This window comes from Alligator mississippiensis, chromosome 12 (assembly GCF_030867095.1).
Source record: "Alligator mississippiensis isolate rAllMis1 chromosome 12, rAllMis1, whole genome shotgun sequence".
NCBI classification, from domain to species: Eukaryota; Metazoa; Chordata; order Crocodylia; family Alligatoridae; genus Alligator; species Alligator mississippiensis.
In genome coordinates, this window is record NC_081835.1 from 64,107,298 (window position 1) to 64,123,080 (window position 15,783).

The 15,783-nt window shown below is 47.8% G+C and overlaps 1 protein-coding gene across 2 annotated transcripts; it reads left to right on the plus strand.

Annotated features, from left to right (window-relative positions):
• Window positions 1-1,218: 1,218 nt before the first annotated feature.
• Window positions 1,219-14,595, plus strand: LOC102575845 (protein CutA homolog). Of its 2 annotated transcripts, none has more exons than XM_006265739.4 (6): window positions 1,219-1,386; window positions 5,088-5,236; window positions 11,502-11,561; window positions 12,426-12,471; window positions 13,276-13,325; window positions 14,264-14,595. In XM_006265739.4, exons 1-6 carry the CDS (start codon window positions 1,303-1,305, stop codon window positions 14,364-14,366), a joined length of 492 nt encoding a protein of 163 aa, XP_006265801.2. In that variant the 5' UTR covers window positions 1,219-1,302; the 3' UTR covers window positions 14,367-14,595. The 2 variants fall into 2 exon arrangements, with proteins under 2 accessions (XP_006265801.2, XP_014459291.1); XM_014603805.3 differs by lacking the exon at window positions 1,219-1,386 and adding an exon at window positions 4,750-4,846.
• The last annotated feature ends 1,188 nt before the right edge of the window (window positions 14,596-15,783 follow it).

Here is a 15,783-nt window from a genome sequence, read left to right on the forward strand (position 1 = left end):
CAAAACACCTTGGCCCCTAAATGACACGGAGCCTGGAGTCGGGGCAGCTGCTGCCTGTGGAAGGAGCACAGGATCATAGGAAAATACAGTCATCCAATCCAGCATTTCTCAAGCAGTGAGTCATGACCCAAAAGTGGGTGTCAAGAATACATGAAAGGGTCGTGAACAAACTTTAAAAATGGATTTTCCTTCAAAGGAGAAAATTGAGAGAAACTGGTTTTTCCCCTTGCAGGCAGGCAGACTTCCAACCTGCAAGGGGCTGCTTGGGGGTCCCCCTGCCCCACATATACCCCCCCCAACACACACACACACTGGGGGGCTAGTGCCTGGGGGTGGGGGGCAACGGGTTGGGAGTGAGGGGCACTGGGTCGGGACTGGCCACTGGTGTTTACAAATGGATCCTGGTACAAAAAAGGCTGAGAACCGCTGATCTAATCCAGCCCCCTGCCCAAGGCAAGATCACTCCCAAATAAAACATCCCAGCCAAATGTCTTCTACCTGCTCTTGAAAATTCCCAAGGATGGAGATTTCACCGTTTCTCCAGGCAGCTCGAGCATGTTCACGGGTCGTAAAAGTGAGGGTTGACCAGCAGCTTGACCATGCTCATAGCAGGTCATAGACAATGAGGGTGTAAAGGGACCCCAGGAGGTCACATCTAGTCCAACCCCCTGCTCCGAGCAGGACCAGCCCCAACTACATCATCCCAGTCAGGGCTTTAAGGTCCTCATCTCCCATCTCAACTACCCCTGCTGCATATTGCTGCTGCTCCTAGTCCTGCCCCTACAGCCACAGAAGAAAAGCCCATCTCCATCCCCTCTGTAATCACCCCTCTTGCATTTGAAGACTAATATCAAATCCCCCCCACCCCGTCACCTCTTCTTTTCTCCAGATGAGAAAAAAACCCTCCTTCTTGCAGCCTTTCCTTTCACCACTTGCCTCCCAGGCCCCTCATCCCGTGCCCAAGAACCTGCACACAGCTAAGGTGTGCATAGACCTGCTTCTATTGCCTGCACAAAAAAGTGTCCCTAGATAAAGGTCCACGCAGGCACCAAAGCAAAGGGATCCAGGTGCACGTGTGCACGGCTTCCCCAGCCCTTTCTAAGCCCTCCCTGCACCGTGCAAATCCGGGGGAGGGTGGGCAGGCAGGGGAGGGTGCCAAGCAAGCAGCCTGGGAGCAGGCGGGTACCAGTCCCTCCTGGCAGGGAGAGGAGGAGGAGTCTCGGCAGCTCTGCAAGCCACTGCCAGCCCCGGCAGGTGGAGGAGGGCAGCCGGGGCAGGCTGCGTGCTGCCAGGGGGTGCAGGATGAAAATGGACTGGCTCTCCCAGCGCTGCCAGCTGCCGGCTGTCCAGAGCTGCTCCCGCCCGGGATGCTTCACTTTGCTGCTGGTAGGTGGCCCCCCTTCCTCCTGGCCCCCCATCTGCAAGCCACAGGGTCCCCCCTGGGACCAGAGGCGAGGGCATCTGGGGCATCTCTGCACTAGCTGAGCCCTGCCAGGGATCCAAATGCAGGCAGCAAAACTGTGCTGCAAGGATTTTTAATTTTTTGGGGGGGAAAAATATATATACACCGTTCTTGCCAAACCTGAACCCATTTTCAAAGCCTTCTTCCACCCCTACCCAAAATCTCCCATCGTACTGCCAAGATGTTCTTAGCAGCAGGCAGAGGGGACACAGGCTCAGGGGCAACTTCTTACCATGGAAATGTCCCAGGAGGTGCTGGAGATCCCGTGCATCCAATGCAAATTGCAGAGATCCAGGCGATCCCAGCCCTGAGAGATAGTTTTCTAGAGCAGCTCACAGGGTGGGGGATGGATTGAGAGAAGGAAACGTGGGAAATATCTTCTTGGCTGCATGCTCACTCTCTCCTTTGCACCGATTGTGAGGCAGGATTTAAAGAGCTCCTTTCACTCTTGGGGAGGACTTGTTGCTCTCATGGCTGCAGGAAAGGTTTGTTTCTGGCTGGCTCTGCAAACACTGGAGGGTGGGGATCAGAGTCAGAAAGAATCCCAGTTTGGGTTTGGCAACAAAACCAAACCCAAGTGGCAGACTGACCCGCGTTAGAAACCCCCCTGGATTTCACCATCACTTTTGTGATCCATATTCTTCAGCTGGAGACATTTACCATCTCATTTCTGCGGTGTTGGATTTCAGGCTCCAGGCTTCAAACCACCACACTCAAGAGTTTGCAGTCCATTATTTCTTGCACCAGCCTGAGGCAAAACAGCTTTGCAGAAGCACCAAATTTCATGATTGATTGCTGTCAGAGAAAGTGAGGGGAGCTGTAAAGCTTGCATTATTTGTTGCTCACAGGGATAGCCTCATGCGATGCACAAAGAGCTTCCTGACAGTTAATAATTACCTTGATGAACAGAACAAGGTATGCCTTTTTTCAGGGGCTGAAATACTGCTCTTCTTTGGAAGATACGGCATCTATGACCACACTGTCCTCCTTTTGTCTCATAACCAGCAATGCAGCATTTGTGATGAGTTAGTTCTTGTTTTTAAAAAGCCTTAAGAGTACTAGAAGTGCTAAGAAGTATTGACTGTAACCCTACAATAACCAGCAGTGTTTCCTGGGGTGAAACACATTACAATGGAGTGAATAGGAGGAGATAAATCAGATTAAAGAATCAATAATTTTCCTGCAGAGTTAAGAGGGGAGAAAAAGACCCTGTTACAGTAAATCATACGGAAAACAAAAAGCCCACAACTTTTGCCCATTAACGCAAGGTCTTTCTGAGGCCAGGAGGAGGTTTGGGATGAGGGGGGAGGAACACTTTGTACCCTTAGTCTTATGAAAATCCTTTTATCACTTTAGAAGTGCAAGAGCCAGATACAACATGATATAAAGGGAAGCATCTCTTGAGATGCATCTACTGTTGCACTTCAAGGTGAAGTGAAAAGAGGGAGCAGAGTCTCTTTCTTTGCTAAATGTGGCTGATGAAATCTCACAAAGCCTTGAGAGGCGATGCTCCTCCGTGCAAAGATGTTTTTTTCTGAACAAATACTTAAGTGGCAGTGTTTGTGGCATTTCAGTATTATAGGTTATAAAGATTATAAATGACTTTCAGCAGGAATTAGGTGGTGCCGCATAAAAGCACCTCGTTGTTAATAAACTACGAATAAAGGCAGAACGTTGGTTCATAGATTTCATCGAGGCAGGGAAAGGCGATCTCCCCAGTGTCTGCCACGACAGAGAAGGTATATATTGACATGGTGGCTAGGCTGGATCCAGCGCATCCTTCTCTTTCTGGCACCCAGAGCTCACTCTTCTCCCAGAGGCTTGGCCACGGGCTCTCTCCAGACTCCGGCAGCAGATGTCATTGCATTTGAAATGATGAACGTTGAAAATGAATGTTGAAAATGATATTTTCAAGCTTTTCTTCATAGCCGTGGATGCCAGATTTTGCAGTTTGAAGGATCTATATGATGCCAAAACCCTGGACAATAAGCTGGGGCCTTTGAGGACCCATGTCCTCGTCTGGCCTTGGAAACCAGAACGCAGCACCAACATCATTTTCACCAAAAGCAGGCTTTCCCGGGATATGAAGGATGCACCGTTTGAATGGGAGGGAGAGGAGAAGGGATTTCCTTCTCCTTGATGGAGTCTCTCCCTGCACCCTGGAACCTGTCCCCGACTCCTTCAGAGTTGCCTGACCTTATACCTATAATTGGCCTTCGGGGACTCAGTGCCAAGCATTTTCAAAACAAGTTCACAGGCAACAAAACCATCAAACCCTCCGGCAGCGTCTTTTCCCACCCACTCCCCTTCCCCCCTTGCAAACCATCTAGCCAGTGCAGACCCCTTTTCGAAAGTCATGGGGCAAGCCCCCCAACCGGGCAGCATCAGGAATGAACAAACATGCTTAATCCCAGATCAAGGCCAGGACCACGCTGGCTGGACATACTCCGCTTGCAGACTAGCAGGGTCTGTCACTCGAGCTGCCTCTCCTTGCTGGCTGTTGTTAGCTGTTATTTCATCCTATACCATGAAGCACCAGATGGAGAGCTGGGAAAGCTGGTTTCCATGCCCACGCCAGGAGTAACTAACTCTCCGCGTGACCTCGGACAAGTCACCGAGCCCCAAATGGTTTCAAAAGCTTCCTCTAATTCTGAATGCCCCACTTGAACCCTCACCAGCTTAATAAAGGTGCAGATTTACTTGTTAAGTAACATTCATGCTCCATTTTACTTCCAGGTTCCCAGTGCTGAACTGTTTGGGTTTCAAACTCTGCAACAGAGATAGAACTGAAAATATTCAAAACCTTTGGCAACCTTTCTTTTAGTTTTAGGGGAGGTTGACCATGTCCTTCTAACTTTGCCAAATACACTCAGCCAAATGTATTCATGGAGTAGCTCCATGAACCAGATGCAGTTACTCCAGAGGGAATTTGGCCCACAAAGCTGAACAAACAGCTGAACAGTGGGGGAGCCAGGTTCCAGTTTACTTGCTCTTTCGATCAGTTCTTGTAACAGAAATAGCTGCAGACGCCTGGTGTATGATTTACAGGGTCCAGTGCTGGAAATATGCTTGTACTCTTCTTGACAGCAGGAAACCGTCAGTCCTCGGGATCATGACGTACGTGTAAGAGGTCTAATTGGATGCCTGATGAATCCATTTGTGGCCGACACGGCCAATTCGAGAGTGACACAGCTTGTTACAGGTTTCACAGATCCATATGTTGACTGAGTTGGAGTCCAAGTTTACAGCACGCGGCTTCTTTCTCCCTTTGCTTCCAACCTCTGGATCAAAGCTGCTTCATGTTGAGCTGGACCCGGTGCCAGATGTTCCCTCCAGTGCAGACAGGATTGTGTGCGCTCCTCCCAGCTTGACAGCAATAGAGAAGTAGCAATTCCTTGTAGCAGAGATCTGATTCTCTACATTTCCTCTGTACAAAGTCTTGCAAAACTGGATTAAACCCACTCTGGGGACGTTTATGTGGTTTCAACATTGATTTGGTTAAACAATTAGCATTATTCCAGTAGGGAGACTTGAGTCTTGTGTCTGTAAATGCTGATTTTTTACAAAACCAGCATTTGGGGAGCTCATTTTTCTAACCTTATTCACCCTGCCTTTTGCATTTTAGGCCATGTCTCTGTCTTTGCTGATGTACCCAGTGCTGAAAAGTCTGGCCCTCCAGGTGCACTCTGCAATCACTGGCAGCTACATCTCTGGCACCCACTCCATCGCTTTCATCAACTGCCCCAATGAACAAATTGCAAAGGACATTGCAAGGTACCATGCTTTTTTCAGTGTTTTTGTGTGAAAATAAGTCAAAGGCTGGTTGTTATGAAGAGCTTCGTTTCTTTGATGTTATATTAATCTGGGGATTGAGGGTCTTCCCCCTTCTCTCCACTTGATGCCCTCATTTCTCACACTTAATTGACCCCCTCTATTCTACTTTCTAAATGAAAATGAAAATCTGCCCAGCTGCACCCTCATGCTTTTTCCCTACAGTCCCTGCCTCCTTGAGCACATCGAATCTGTTTTCAAGTCCTACCGGTTTTTCATCACTGGGTGCGTCTACACGAGATGGTTAACACGCAGTAGTGTGTCACAGCAAAGACAGTGCTACTATGCTACTGTGCAGTATTATAGGCTACTGTGCAGTAGCGTCACTAAAAAGGCGTTCGCCGGCACCACGGCAAGGTAACTCTAGTTACTGCACATTTAGTTAGTACTTCACTAAGCAAGTACTAAATTAAATGCACAGTCACTACTGGAATGCAAAAATCTAGGACTCTTGGTTCCAAAATGATAGCTTTTATTAGACCAACTGAGAAATTGCAAAAAAATACTATTGTGCAATATATATTTTTTTTACAATTTCTCAGTTGGCCTAATAAAAGGTATCATTTTGGAACCAAGAGTTCTAGATTTTTGCATTTCTTTTTGTCTCAGACCAGCACGGCTACCACATACACCCCAGTCACTACTGGGCATTAATTAGCGTGTAGACGTGACCACTGTTAGGGGCCAATTTAAGACCCTGGCCTTTATCATCGAAGCAACTCGTGGATCAAGCCTCAGGTACATTAAAGACCAATTAGCAGTTTGTTATTGTGAGCCGGTGAAGCAGCCGCACTCCTTTGGCACAATGCAGATCACAAATGCCTTGAGCAATCTGGGTTACGGGGCTCTGGTTACGGTACAAACGACTGCGGGAGATTAGACACGCGTAGAGTCTGGTCACCTTCAGGAAACGCTGCCCTGCCGCTCTCCTCCACAAACTTTTTAACTGAAACAAGAATTGCATCCCTGGTTCTGATATCCTACTTACTCAAGCAGCCCCACCAAAAAAAAGTAGTCTTGTAACCGAAGAAACAGCTAACTAGAGGCTGATGCAACCAGAATACCCCACATGCGTTCTGCCCTAAAAAGGACGGCAGTGTCAGGGACTCCACCAAGTCTCCTGGAGGTGGGGGTCATTTCTGCTAGTTTTCCATGGACGGAGGCCAGCTATCACAGGGGTAAAAGGTTATGATTGATTTAAAAAAACCCCAAGGTCCAAAATGGGAAATAATCTGTAACTCCATACCTGAAACTCACATCCCAATTCATTTTGAATAGTGGGGGTTTCAGATCCATCTGGTTGCTTTTTGGTTTTCATGGTCTGCAAGATAGATGTCACAGACTCCTAACTTAGTGGCTGAATAGATGGCTTGTTCAGAATAGCACGACTGTGTGGACTGACGCAATGTTGACAGTGGATCATTAAGTTTCCTGCAACACCTCCTGTGAGCTCTGTCCCTGCTAGCTCCGCTTGCCAACAACTCTCCCCATCCTCTGCAATAGCCGAGTGTTCCCAAACAGCTATTCAAGAACCAGCAGGCTCCTGAAAGGGGTTTTGTGTCATCCTAAATACTGCAACTGTGTCAACCATGGCAAAAAAAACTCAAAGAAGATAACATTGGTACTACTCGATGCGTGTGAAGAAAAGGATAACTGTGCATCACTAGTGAAAAGATCATTTAGTCCCTTAAAATACATCATGTTCATAGCTCTGCAGACATGCTCTGCTCTTTGTTCCTTCTCTGCTAGGAAAGGGAGAGGGGAAAAAGAAAAAAGAAAAAATCAATCACCCCCAGCAGTGCACACCCACTGCTAAGATCTACATGCATTTTGTTCATGTTTTTCTGGTTATTCCTTATATCAGATGAGTTCAGGGGAATTGAATTAGGAAACAATAGGTTGTAATGACTGGTTCTATGGATCAAAGTTTATTTGCCCCCAAATCTGTTGTTTTCCTTGTGGCAGTGTGTTTCCTCCTGTCTTCTGGGGATTGCTGGAGTACCTGCTCCAAGGCTCAGGTTGCAATGAATGTATGTAATGATTGTAAAGGAAGAAATGACTTTCACACTTTTCAGGGAGAGCTCAGCTGCTGATAAACACAGGCTTTGGGCGTGCTCATTAGCTCTAGCCTGATCTATCTTCTATGAAGCATTTATGTGACTAGAAATGAAATCTCCCAATCTTTACAGAATGTAAATCTTGCATCTTCGCAGGCATTTGATTTGGGAAGCAGAGTTGTGTTCAGATGGGATCATGGTTTGCATTGCTTAGGGCGAGACCCCAAACCACGACGAAGCTGCCCCAATGTCACCAACCAGAGAAGTCTTTGGCACTAATCAATCAATCGATCATTGTCCACTACAAAGCCAAAAACTTGGTCACACTTAACATCCACCTGCCCTCAGTTTTGCCTTGTATTTGTGCACATCATTCACTATTCTTTTCTCCTTCTTAATGCTGTGCCTGGGTAAGGTGTCAAGTCAGTTGTCCTGTAAGGCTGAGAGAAAATAACCAGCCCCAAAAAATCATGCGTTAGTGCAGGTGTTTTCAACAGCCCATTGTCATCTCATTTCCCCCAGCGTCCCTGGGTTCCATAATCTCCGTTCATTAGGAGAGAACCAGCAATGCCACCAAGAATAGTAAGTCACTAATCCTCCTAATACTCCTGTGTTAAGTGATTATTGGAAGGGCAGTGACTTCATGCTTACCAGGAAGGTATCGAATGCAAGTTTGAGCTCTTTCTTTAACAGAGCAGTTAGAGAAGTCAAGCTGAGAAGTACAGGTATTGCTCATCAGGTAGGACTCGAAGCCCTTCTCTTCCAGGATCCTGACTTCTCCACTGTCCAGCACCAGCTGCTTCAGAGGAAGGTGAAAGGCTGCCCCCAGATGCAGCATCTTGCTTTCCCAGCCCCAAGCTGGTCAGAAACAAGAAGATTCATAACACATTTGTTATCTTCATGCCTTGCCTGCTGTGTGATTTAACAGAAGGCTTCAACTTCTAGCCCCTTCTTCCCGATTAATCCTAACCTCAGTCCCAAAACTCTTTTTATTTTTTTTAATGTCTCCCTGAAAAATGAAAAACTTAATCAACTGAAAATTTTAGATTTGGGTTGAAAATATTTTCATTTTTGGTAGTAAGTGGCCAAGTTTTTCCAGGTGTTTAGTTTTTCAACAGAAAGTTGATTTTTTTTTTCCCTATGGCAGGATCTGCATGTCCCCACCCGCTATATAGATCCTGTTACAGCAAGTGTTTGTAGTTGGAAAAATAAGAGATTGTATGTCATCAAATCTGAAGACAGAATGTCACACTGACATCTTCTTCCTTCTCTATTCTCTGCTGAGGGCTTGCTTTCTACACAATTTGCTTGATTTCTTTGATTTTCCTGTCCATTTGAGGTTAATTAAAAGCATCGTTTTCCCAGTTATCGAGTTCCAATCCAAAAGAAATGCATTAAGTAATTCCAGCCGAGTCCATTACAGCGCGTGCTGCAGCCAGCGGGATGGAGCTGCTTCCTTTCAGCTGCAAGGGACTGCGTGTTAGGCTTTCTGCTATTAAAATCCACAGCCCTGAATCTCTTCCCACTGCACTAATCTCATCACACCCTGCATCCTCTCCAGTGAGCTGCCACAAGTTGCTCCTCCATAGGGACTGTTCCTATTGTAGGTTTTTCCCACCCTGAAACTTTTTAAGAGTCCCTTTGAGCATCAAAAGGTCAGTGCTCATGCAATGCTAACACTATCAAAGTACAGATTCAAGTTTAATGTGCTGTAGTGGAGGGGAACAGGAGATCAGTTTTACTGCTGTAAGATGTGTCAGTTAATCTAAAACTGGATCTAAAGCCCATTAGCATCAATGAAAAAGAAAACTGTTGGGCTTCGGATCAGGCTTATAATGCATGATCTTCGGATTTTGTACCACAGCCTGGTTTAAGGGACCACGTGGCAAAAAAGAGCTGGACGTCCAGCTTTCTCCCACTGTACTGCCTTCTGCACAGATTAATTTACTATATACGCAGGCCTCTAGGAAGTGCAGCGTTATCATTTTCATTTCAGCAGCAATCACCCGGAACCGAAACATCCGGAGTTGGGTTTTTATGCTCCCCAAAGCAAACTATTCAGCTGGGTAACATGCTGTTGCAAATTCCTGGCATCTTGTTAAAAAAAACCAACCCACTGAGGATATGTAACTTGTTGGGTTTTTTGTGCCAGTCGCCCGTGTCTGAACATTTGTCAGGAAGTGTAAAAGTGAAGCATGGAAAACTGCATCGCCGTACTGTCTGGTTATCTCCTGGAAAATTTTGTTACCACCTGGATCATGAAGTATAGAAAAATAAATATTTGAGATGTACGAGCCAGAAAAGCTTTAAATGATCCTTTAAAAGGACAGAGAGAAGTAGTCGGCCATGTCAGTCTGAAGTCAGGCAGAAGGCAGGGTAGATCGGCACTTTATAGGCCAGAGGTTCCCAAACTTTTTCTTATTGCCTAGCCCCTTCCAGATTGACCAGCTGCCCACAGGGTACCACGCAGGAGAGCGGCATCTGTTCCCACTGCACCCATCCTTTTCTTTCCGCACACTGCAGCACTGGCTAGTCTGTGGCTCTGTGCGGTAGGGATAACAGTACCGGGCATTAGCTGCAGAGCATGGAAAACCCGGTCTATAAATAGACATAGAAAGCAGGCCTAATAGGAAGGATTCAAACAAAGCTTATGAGTATCCAAATGGGAACCTAGGCTATGTAAATAGCCCTTGCGGGTCACGTTGGCCTATATTACATAACTGTGTATTAGCACCCTGGCCTGGCTGTCTCCATGTGTTGTTGCATATTTGTACAGGGTCCAGTTGCTTTTAGGGGCAGGATATCCTGACATACACACACTCTTCTGAACCCGCCTTTCACAGCAGATGACAAAATCCTCTTGCAAGGAGGAAAGATTCAGTAAGTCATGCAGGAGTATTATGAAACCTGCTAATTTGTATTATAAACTGAAGGCAAGAGTGATCTGCTTGTGGTTTCTTTGGAGCAGAAATGTTTTGTGTTCTCCCATTGTGGGGGGAGGTTTGAAATAGTTAACGATATCTAAAGAAATGTTAATTCTCAGACCCACTGAGTGTTAGGTCTTGCACAATTCAATCCTACCTCCTTGTCTGGAACGTCAAGGTCATAGCTTCGACCCAAGGTAAGGGCTGCGAGTTGTGTGTTTGCCTCGCCAAAGCACCGCATATAAAATCCACTGCAGGAGGCCAGAGTTTAAAAAAAACTCCAAAAAACCCCAAACCACCCCACACTAGATCACAAGCCTAAGAGCACGATGCCTTCAGAGCACATTGTTTACAAATGGGTTTCGAGCAGAGGATGCCAAAGGGACAAGAACAGACTTTCCGAAAACAGAGAGAGGCTCTTGGGATTGGAAAATAGCGTTTGGAAAACATGCTCTTCTAGCATTCACCCCTCGATTGCTTCCAACACCCTTTCATCGCTTAAGTATTGCTTCTGGCAGCCTACAGCAGTGCCGTGGGAACAAGCCAGTCCACAAGGAAGGGAGGAAACTTTGAGGAGGGAAGGAGCAGATTGGAGTTTCAGATTCTTATGACCTTTTTGCTTTGAAAACATTGGTGCCATGAAGCATTTAGTGACACTGCTGTTTTCCAGGATGTTCCCTGTGCAACATGTTCCATGTTTATCCAGGACGTTCATGGTGTGAACATAGGACTAGAAGATAGGAGCTTCTCCCAGCTCCGACTTCCCTTAGCCAAAGGGTTTAATGCAGGCCTGAAGTGTCCCTACCTGTAAAATGGGGGCAACACTGCAGGGGGTGATTAGTTATCAGCCGAGACTGCCATCTGCACCATGGCAGTCCTGTCCATCACTCCAAGCCAAGGCTGAGAGCAGGACTTCGGAGAACAAGAGCAGCAGCCTGCAGGAGCCCTTGCCAAGGCTAAGCCAGCAGGAGCCCAGCCGAACTGGCCACAGCTGGAAGTCAGCATTTGTTTTTCTTTTAATGATTAATTAAACAGCCCGAACTTGTGCCTCAGGTGTTGAGGCTTCTTGCAGTAGAAAGCAGTCCAAGGTTAACCATTCACAAGCTAGGTGGTTCATCTCTGCTCTGCCTTCTGCCAAGGTTAGCCTTACACTGCAAGGTAGAGGAGGGTGACGGGGATGGGGTAGCTGTGGCTTCAGTACTTACTGACCCTCGGTGTTTGCTACAGGGCCATTATGGATAAGAAGCTGGCTGCCTGCGTGAACATCCTGCCAAGGTCCTCATCCATGTGAGTGGTATTGAACCTTCCTCAAGAGGACAAGCGAACGGTCCATGCAAAGTCTGAGCCATAAGCAGCAAACCTCAGAGGTGCCAAGCACCCACGGGTGGTTCAGCACATCTCAGGATCAGGCCAGACCCCCCACCCCACTCCCGTCCACACGCACACATAACTAGGAGCAGAAGTGACCACTGCTGCACGAGACGATTATAGTGGTGACCCTTGCACTGGCAAGGTGCTTTAAGCATATCAGGAGCAGAAGAGCAAATGCACGATCTGCTGGCCTGCAGCCATTCACTTATAGGTTACTTAGCCACAGAAACCTATGCAGAGAAGATTGGGCCTCAGCCTAGCAATTTTGTATAGGCTGTTTCCTTCCAAGGCCCTAAGGGATGCTTTGGGAAGGGAATCAGGCATGGACAGAGCTAAACATCAGGCTTTTTCCCTGAGAGAGAGACAGAGGCAGCTGTTCCCCTTAAGTCTGAAAGTAGAGAAATGCTCTGCGAGGCTCTTGGGCCTTTCACCCAGCCATCCTAAAGCTTGCTTTATAGATGTTAGTGAACCAAGTCCCACAGCATTCCCAGGGAAGAAGAGCTGTGTTAATAGCCTCCTTTTACCAACCAGGAGCTGGAGCCTCTGAACTCCCTGAGCTGCAGCAACTGGTCATTTATGAGGCCCCATAGTGTTACCTTCCTGGTCCCCAGCCCTACGCGTCCACCTCAGCCCTACGTGCAACACGTGTAGGGTGCGACTCAATGCAATAAAGAACCGTGACTGCGGAGAGGGTTGCAGCAGGCAGAATAAACCCCGCCGGGGGCAGAGGTGACTGCAAGCATTTACCATATCTGCTGCTTTCTCTTCTCTTCAATGTAGGTATTTTTGGAAAGGGGAAATCGAGGAAGCCACTGAAGTCCTGCTAGTAAGTGTCCCACCAGACATAGGGTGGTGAGAGGCACCCCATTTGTGTCACATACGCTGTGTTGAGGAATTGTTCATGTTCGGGGGACTGTTCCCAGGCCCGGCAGCGTGACCCAGCCCAAGGCAGCGGTGACCCGAAATCGCTACCATTCGGTGGCTGTTGAAATGGGGCAGTGGGCACGGGTGCATTCAGGTCACCGGGTCCCTAGCAGAGATGCCACAGGCTGAAAAAGCTGCAGTAGCTGAAAGCTGGCTTCCAGGAAAGCAGCATCCACCGCAGGGCACAGGCCAGCGGGGAGAAGACCTGTACTGCACTCAGCTGGGCTTTCAATCCAGCTTGCTTCATGAGCTCTACCTCAATGCAAGAACGTGTATTATCGTGTGCATTATGGTAGAGCGGTCACCCAGCATGCTGGGCACTTTATGAACGCAGGGCAGAAGACTGGCCTCATCTGAATAATTAACAGCCTAAGCAGGCAAGATAGAGTTATCGTCATCTCCCCCTTTACAGATGGAGAACTGAGGTATGGAAAGAGTGAGCGATGTGCCCGAGACCACACAGGGGGAGCTGGGAACTGAACCCACAGCTCGTGTCCCGTTGCAGAGCCTTACACACAAAGTCATGCTTCTTTCTCCTTCCTGACTGTCCGGCATTATTTGAATGATTTGCATAGGCCATAATATTGCCACGAGACTTCCTAAGGGACTGCAGTTCCCTGGGAAGCCTTAAAGCAGAGGCCACCAGCAGTAGGGGTGGGGTGGTGTGAACAATTCAGCTGCTCCAGGTTCTCTTTTTCTTTTACAGTTGGTGAAAACGAGGACATCGAAAATCCCCGAGTTATCGGACTACGTCAGGTAAGGTTCCTGCTCAGCGTGGCTGTCTTTTTTTCGGTCTCCTCTAAATCTGCTGTCCCTAATTCAACCAGAGAGAGGGAAAAGCTGTTTCCTCTCTAGACACAACAGTAGGTTTTAAAATCCTTGATCTTTTCTGCTTCGGCGTACGCCAAATAAGACCAAACACAGCATGGGCACCATAGCAGTTCAAGGATTGCGCTGGCAGGAACAATCCAGCGGCTTTCGGGTTGAAATGGAGCCCACGTCCTTCAAAAGAGTCTCTGTGGTTCATTGACATGAGGGGCCTTCAGCTTTTGTGTTGCAGTCAGGGGAGATTGATGGGCTCCTTGTAAAACTGGGAGAAACTGAGCAGTTCGGGCTGCATTTTGCCAAGTACTTTTTCCCCAGCCTACAGTTGGCTTGTGCAGTTCATTATCACAAAGCATCCATAGGGTCAAGGGCAACTGAGTTACCAGGACCTTAGCTGTATATTTAAATATATATACTTGTTGTTTATATGGATAACAAGAACATGTGGCTTCAAAAGGAATGAAATAAAGGTTAGGTTGACATGGCCACCCTCTTGCTCAAGGCTTAACTCTTGGGGACAGGAAGAAGACTTTCCTTTAAGACAGGTTATCCTATAACTACCTACTATAGGGTTGGTTATTTTGCATCTTCTGAATTATCTAGCGCTGGCTGACAGAGTTGGTACGTGGGACGCTGATATGTTGCAGTCTAGCAGTTTCTCCTGCCATGTTGAACCCAAAAGTCCAAGCAAAAATCTAATTAAATGATGAAAAGGGCCACCAAAGTGCTTTGAAGTTCATGCCAGCACTCTAGTCCGAGGTTGGCACGTCCTGCTCTGAATTGAAACCTCTTGTGGCTCTAAGATGGAGCCTGTTTCTGCTGCCGGGATGATTAATCACATGTGGGGGGGGGGGTGTTTTCTGTTTTAGATCCATGCATCCTTTTGAAATTCCTGAATTTATCAGCCTGCCCATTGATCAAGGAAACCCTCTCTATTTAAAATGGATTGAAGAAGGCGTCCCAGACAAATAGTTGGAACATACCACTTGATTATCCTTCTCAGGACACGTACCTGCCCGGCTTTTCCTTCCTGGGAGGAATAGAAGAGGTTTGCTTTGCTGGTCTGTTCTCTGTTGAGTGCAGGTGGGAGCGGCACGGACGCGAGGAAGGATGCAGAGCTTCCCTGGGGGTTGTTGGTAGCGCGCACGCTTGGCGTTTGGGATAGAAGTGAAGACCTGCTTGAAATACAGATTAATGAACACCCCGTGTCTGCGTGAACCTGCGCTCCAGAGGGGCTGCCACACGGGACATGGGAAGAGCTGGGTTTCGGGTCCGGAGGCCGTCTGGAGTTGGGAAGGATCAGGGCCACGGGGGCTCTGTGGCTTTTCTGCCTGGCTGCTGGCCACCCCATCTGGCCGTCTTCCTTGCAGAGGGAGGACTGAAGCTAAAGAAAGAAGAAGGTCCTGCAGACCCTCAGTCCTGTTTCCCAAATAAAAGCAGATCAGGCTCCAGCAGGTGCACCAAAATCCAGGGGAACGTCCAAAACCAGATAGACATCCCGAGCGCTGGCTACGCAGCCTTTGGGAAAGGGGCCCAGACAGCACGAACAACCTCCGCTGGGCAGAGGAGAAAGCTGGGATGGGAACACAAAGGGTGTCTGAAGCAAACACTTTTCACCCTGATAGAGCCTGGCAGTGCAGAGAGATGCTCAGGTTTTAATAGGATCGACTGCTTGTAATAGGTTTGGTCTACTATGGTGCAAGTTATGGAGCAGTATTTAGTCACTTATATCGGATGCATTAATAAGCAAGAGTACGTCTTACTTCTGGAGGCCGGCTTGCTCCTGTCACCTCTTACAGGTAACAGAAGGGCGTTTGGGTTGAACCTGGAAGTCCAACCTGGCACGGATTTCACCAGGGGAGAGAAGCATTAGTAGGGTTGGAGGGTACATGCACCAAGGCCTCTCACTGTCCACTCTTGACTTATTTTTAGGTGCTATGAATGTTTCAGTGCTTAATGTAAGTAGAGGGACCGGGCCCTGGGATAACCCCTGTTTTTGCAAAAAGCAGCCATGAGCATATTCATGAGAAGCAGCAGCAGTTTCATAACACATCCAGAATGGCTTATTTCTGCCACCTCAGATTTACACCGGCAGACACACAAGCTGCCTTATAGTTGTGTGATTAATTGATACGGCCTGGTGTGGAGGGTTGTTTAGCTAGCGAGTCATTGGGGGTCATTTAGTCGACTTTCCAATGGCATCGTGAAAGAAAGACGTGGCCCCCTTTGCCTGCCGTTGTGCTGGGCTGTTGTACTCGCCCCAACGTCGCGGACCTGGCCAGGAGAGCTGATGGGCGGCATGCGTCAGGGACCGAACGGGCCATGAAGACTGAGCTGCCCCTGAAAACTGACTTCAGCAGTTCACGTTGAACATACCTTGGCAGAGGGG

Coding starts and splice junctions, on each gene's coding strand:
- LOC102575845 (XM_006265739.4), top strand. CDS start 1,303: ATGAAAATGGACTGGCTCTCCCAGCGCTGCCAGCTGCCGGCTGTCCAG. Junction 1,387..5,087: donor GATGCTTCACTTTGCTGCTG/GTAGGTGGCCCC, acceptor TTTGCATTTTAG/GCCATGTCTCTGTCTTTGCT. Junction 13,326..14,263: donor GAGTTATCGGACTACGTCAG/GTAAGGTTCCTG, acceptor TTTCTGTTTTAG/ATCCATGCATCCTTTTGAAA.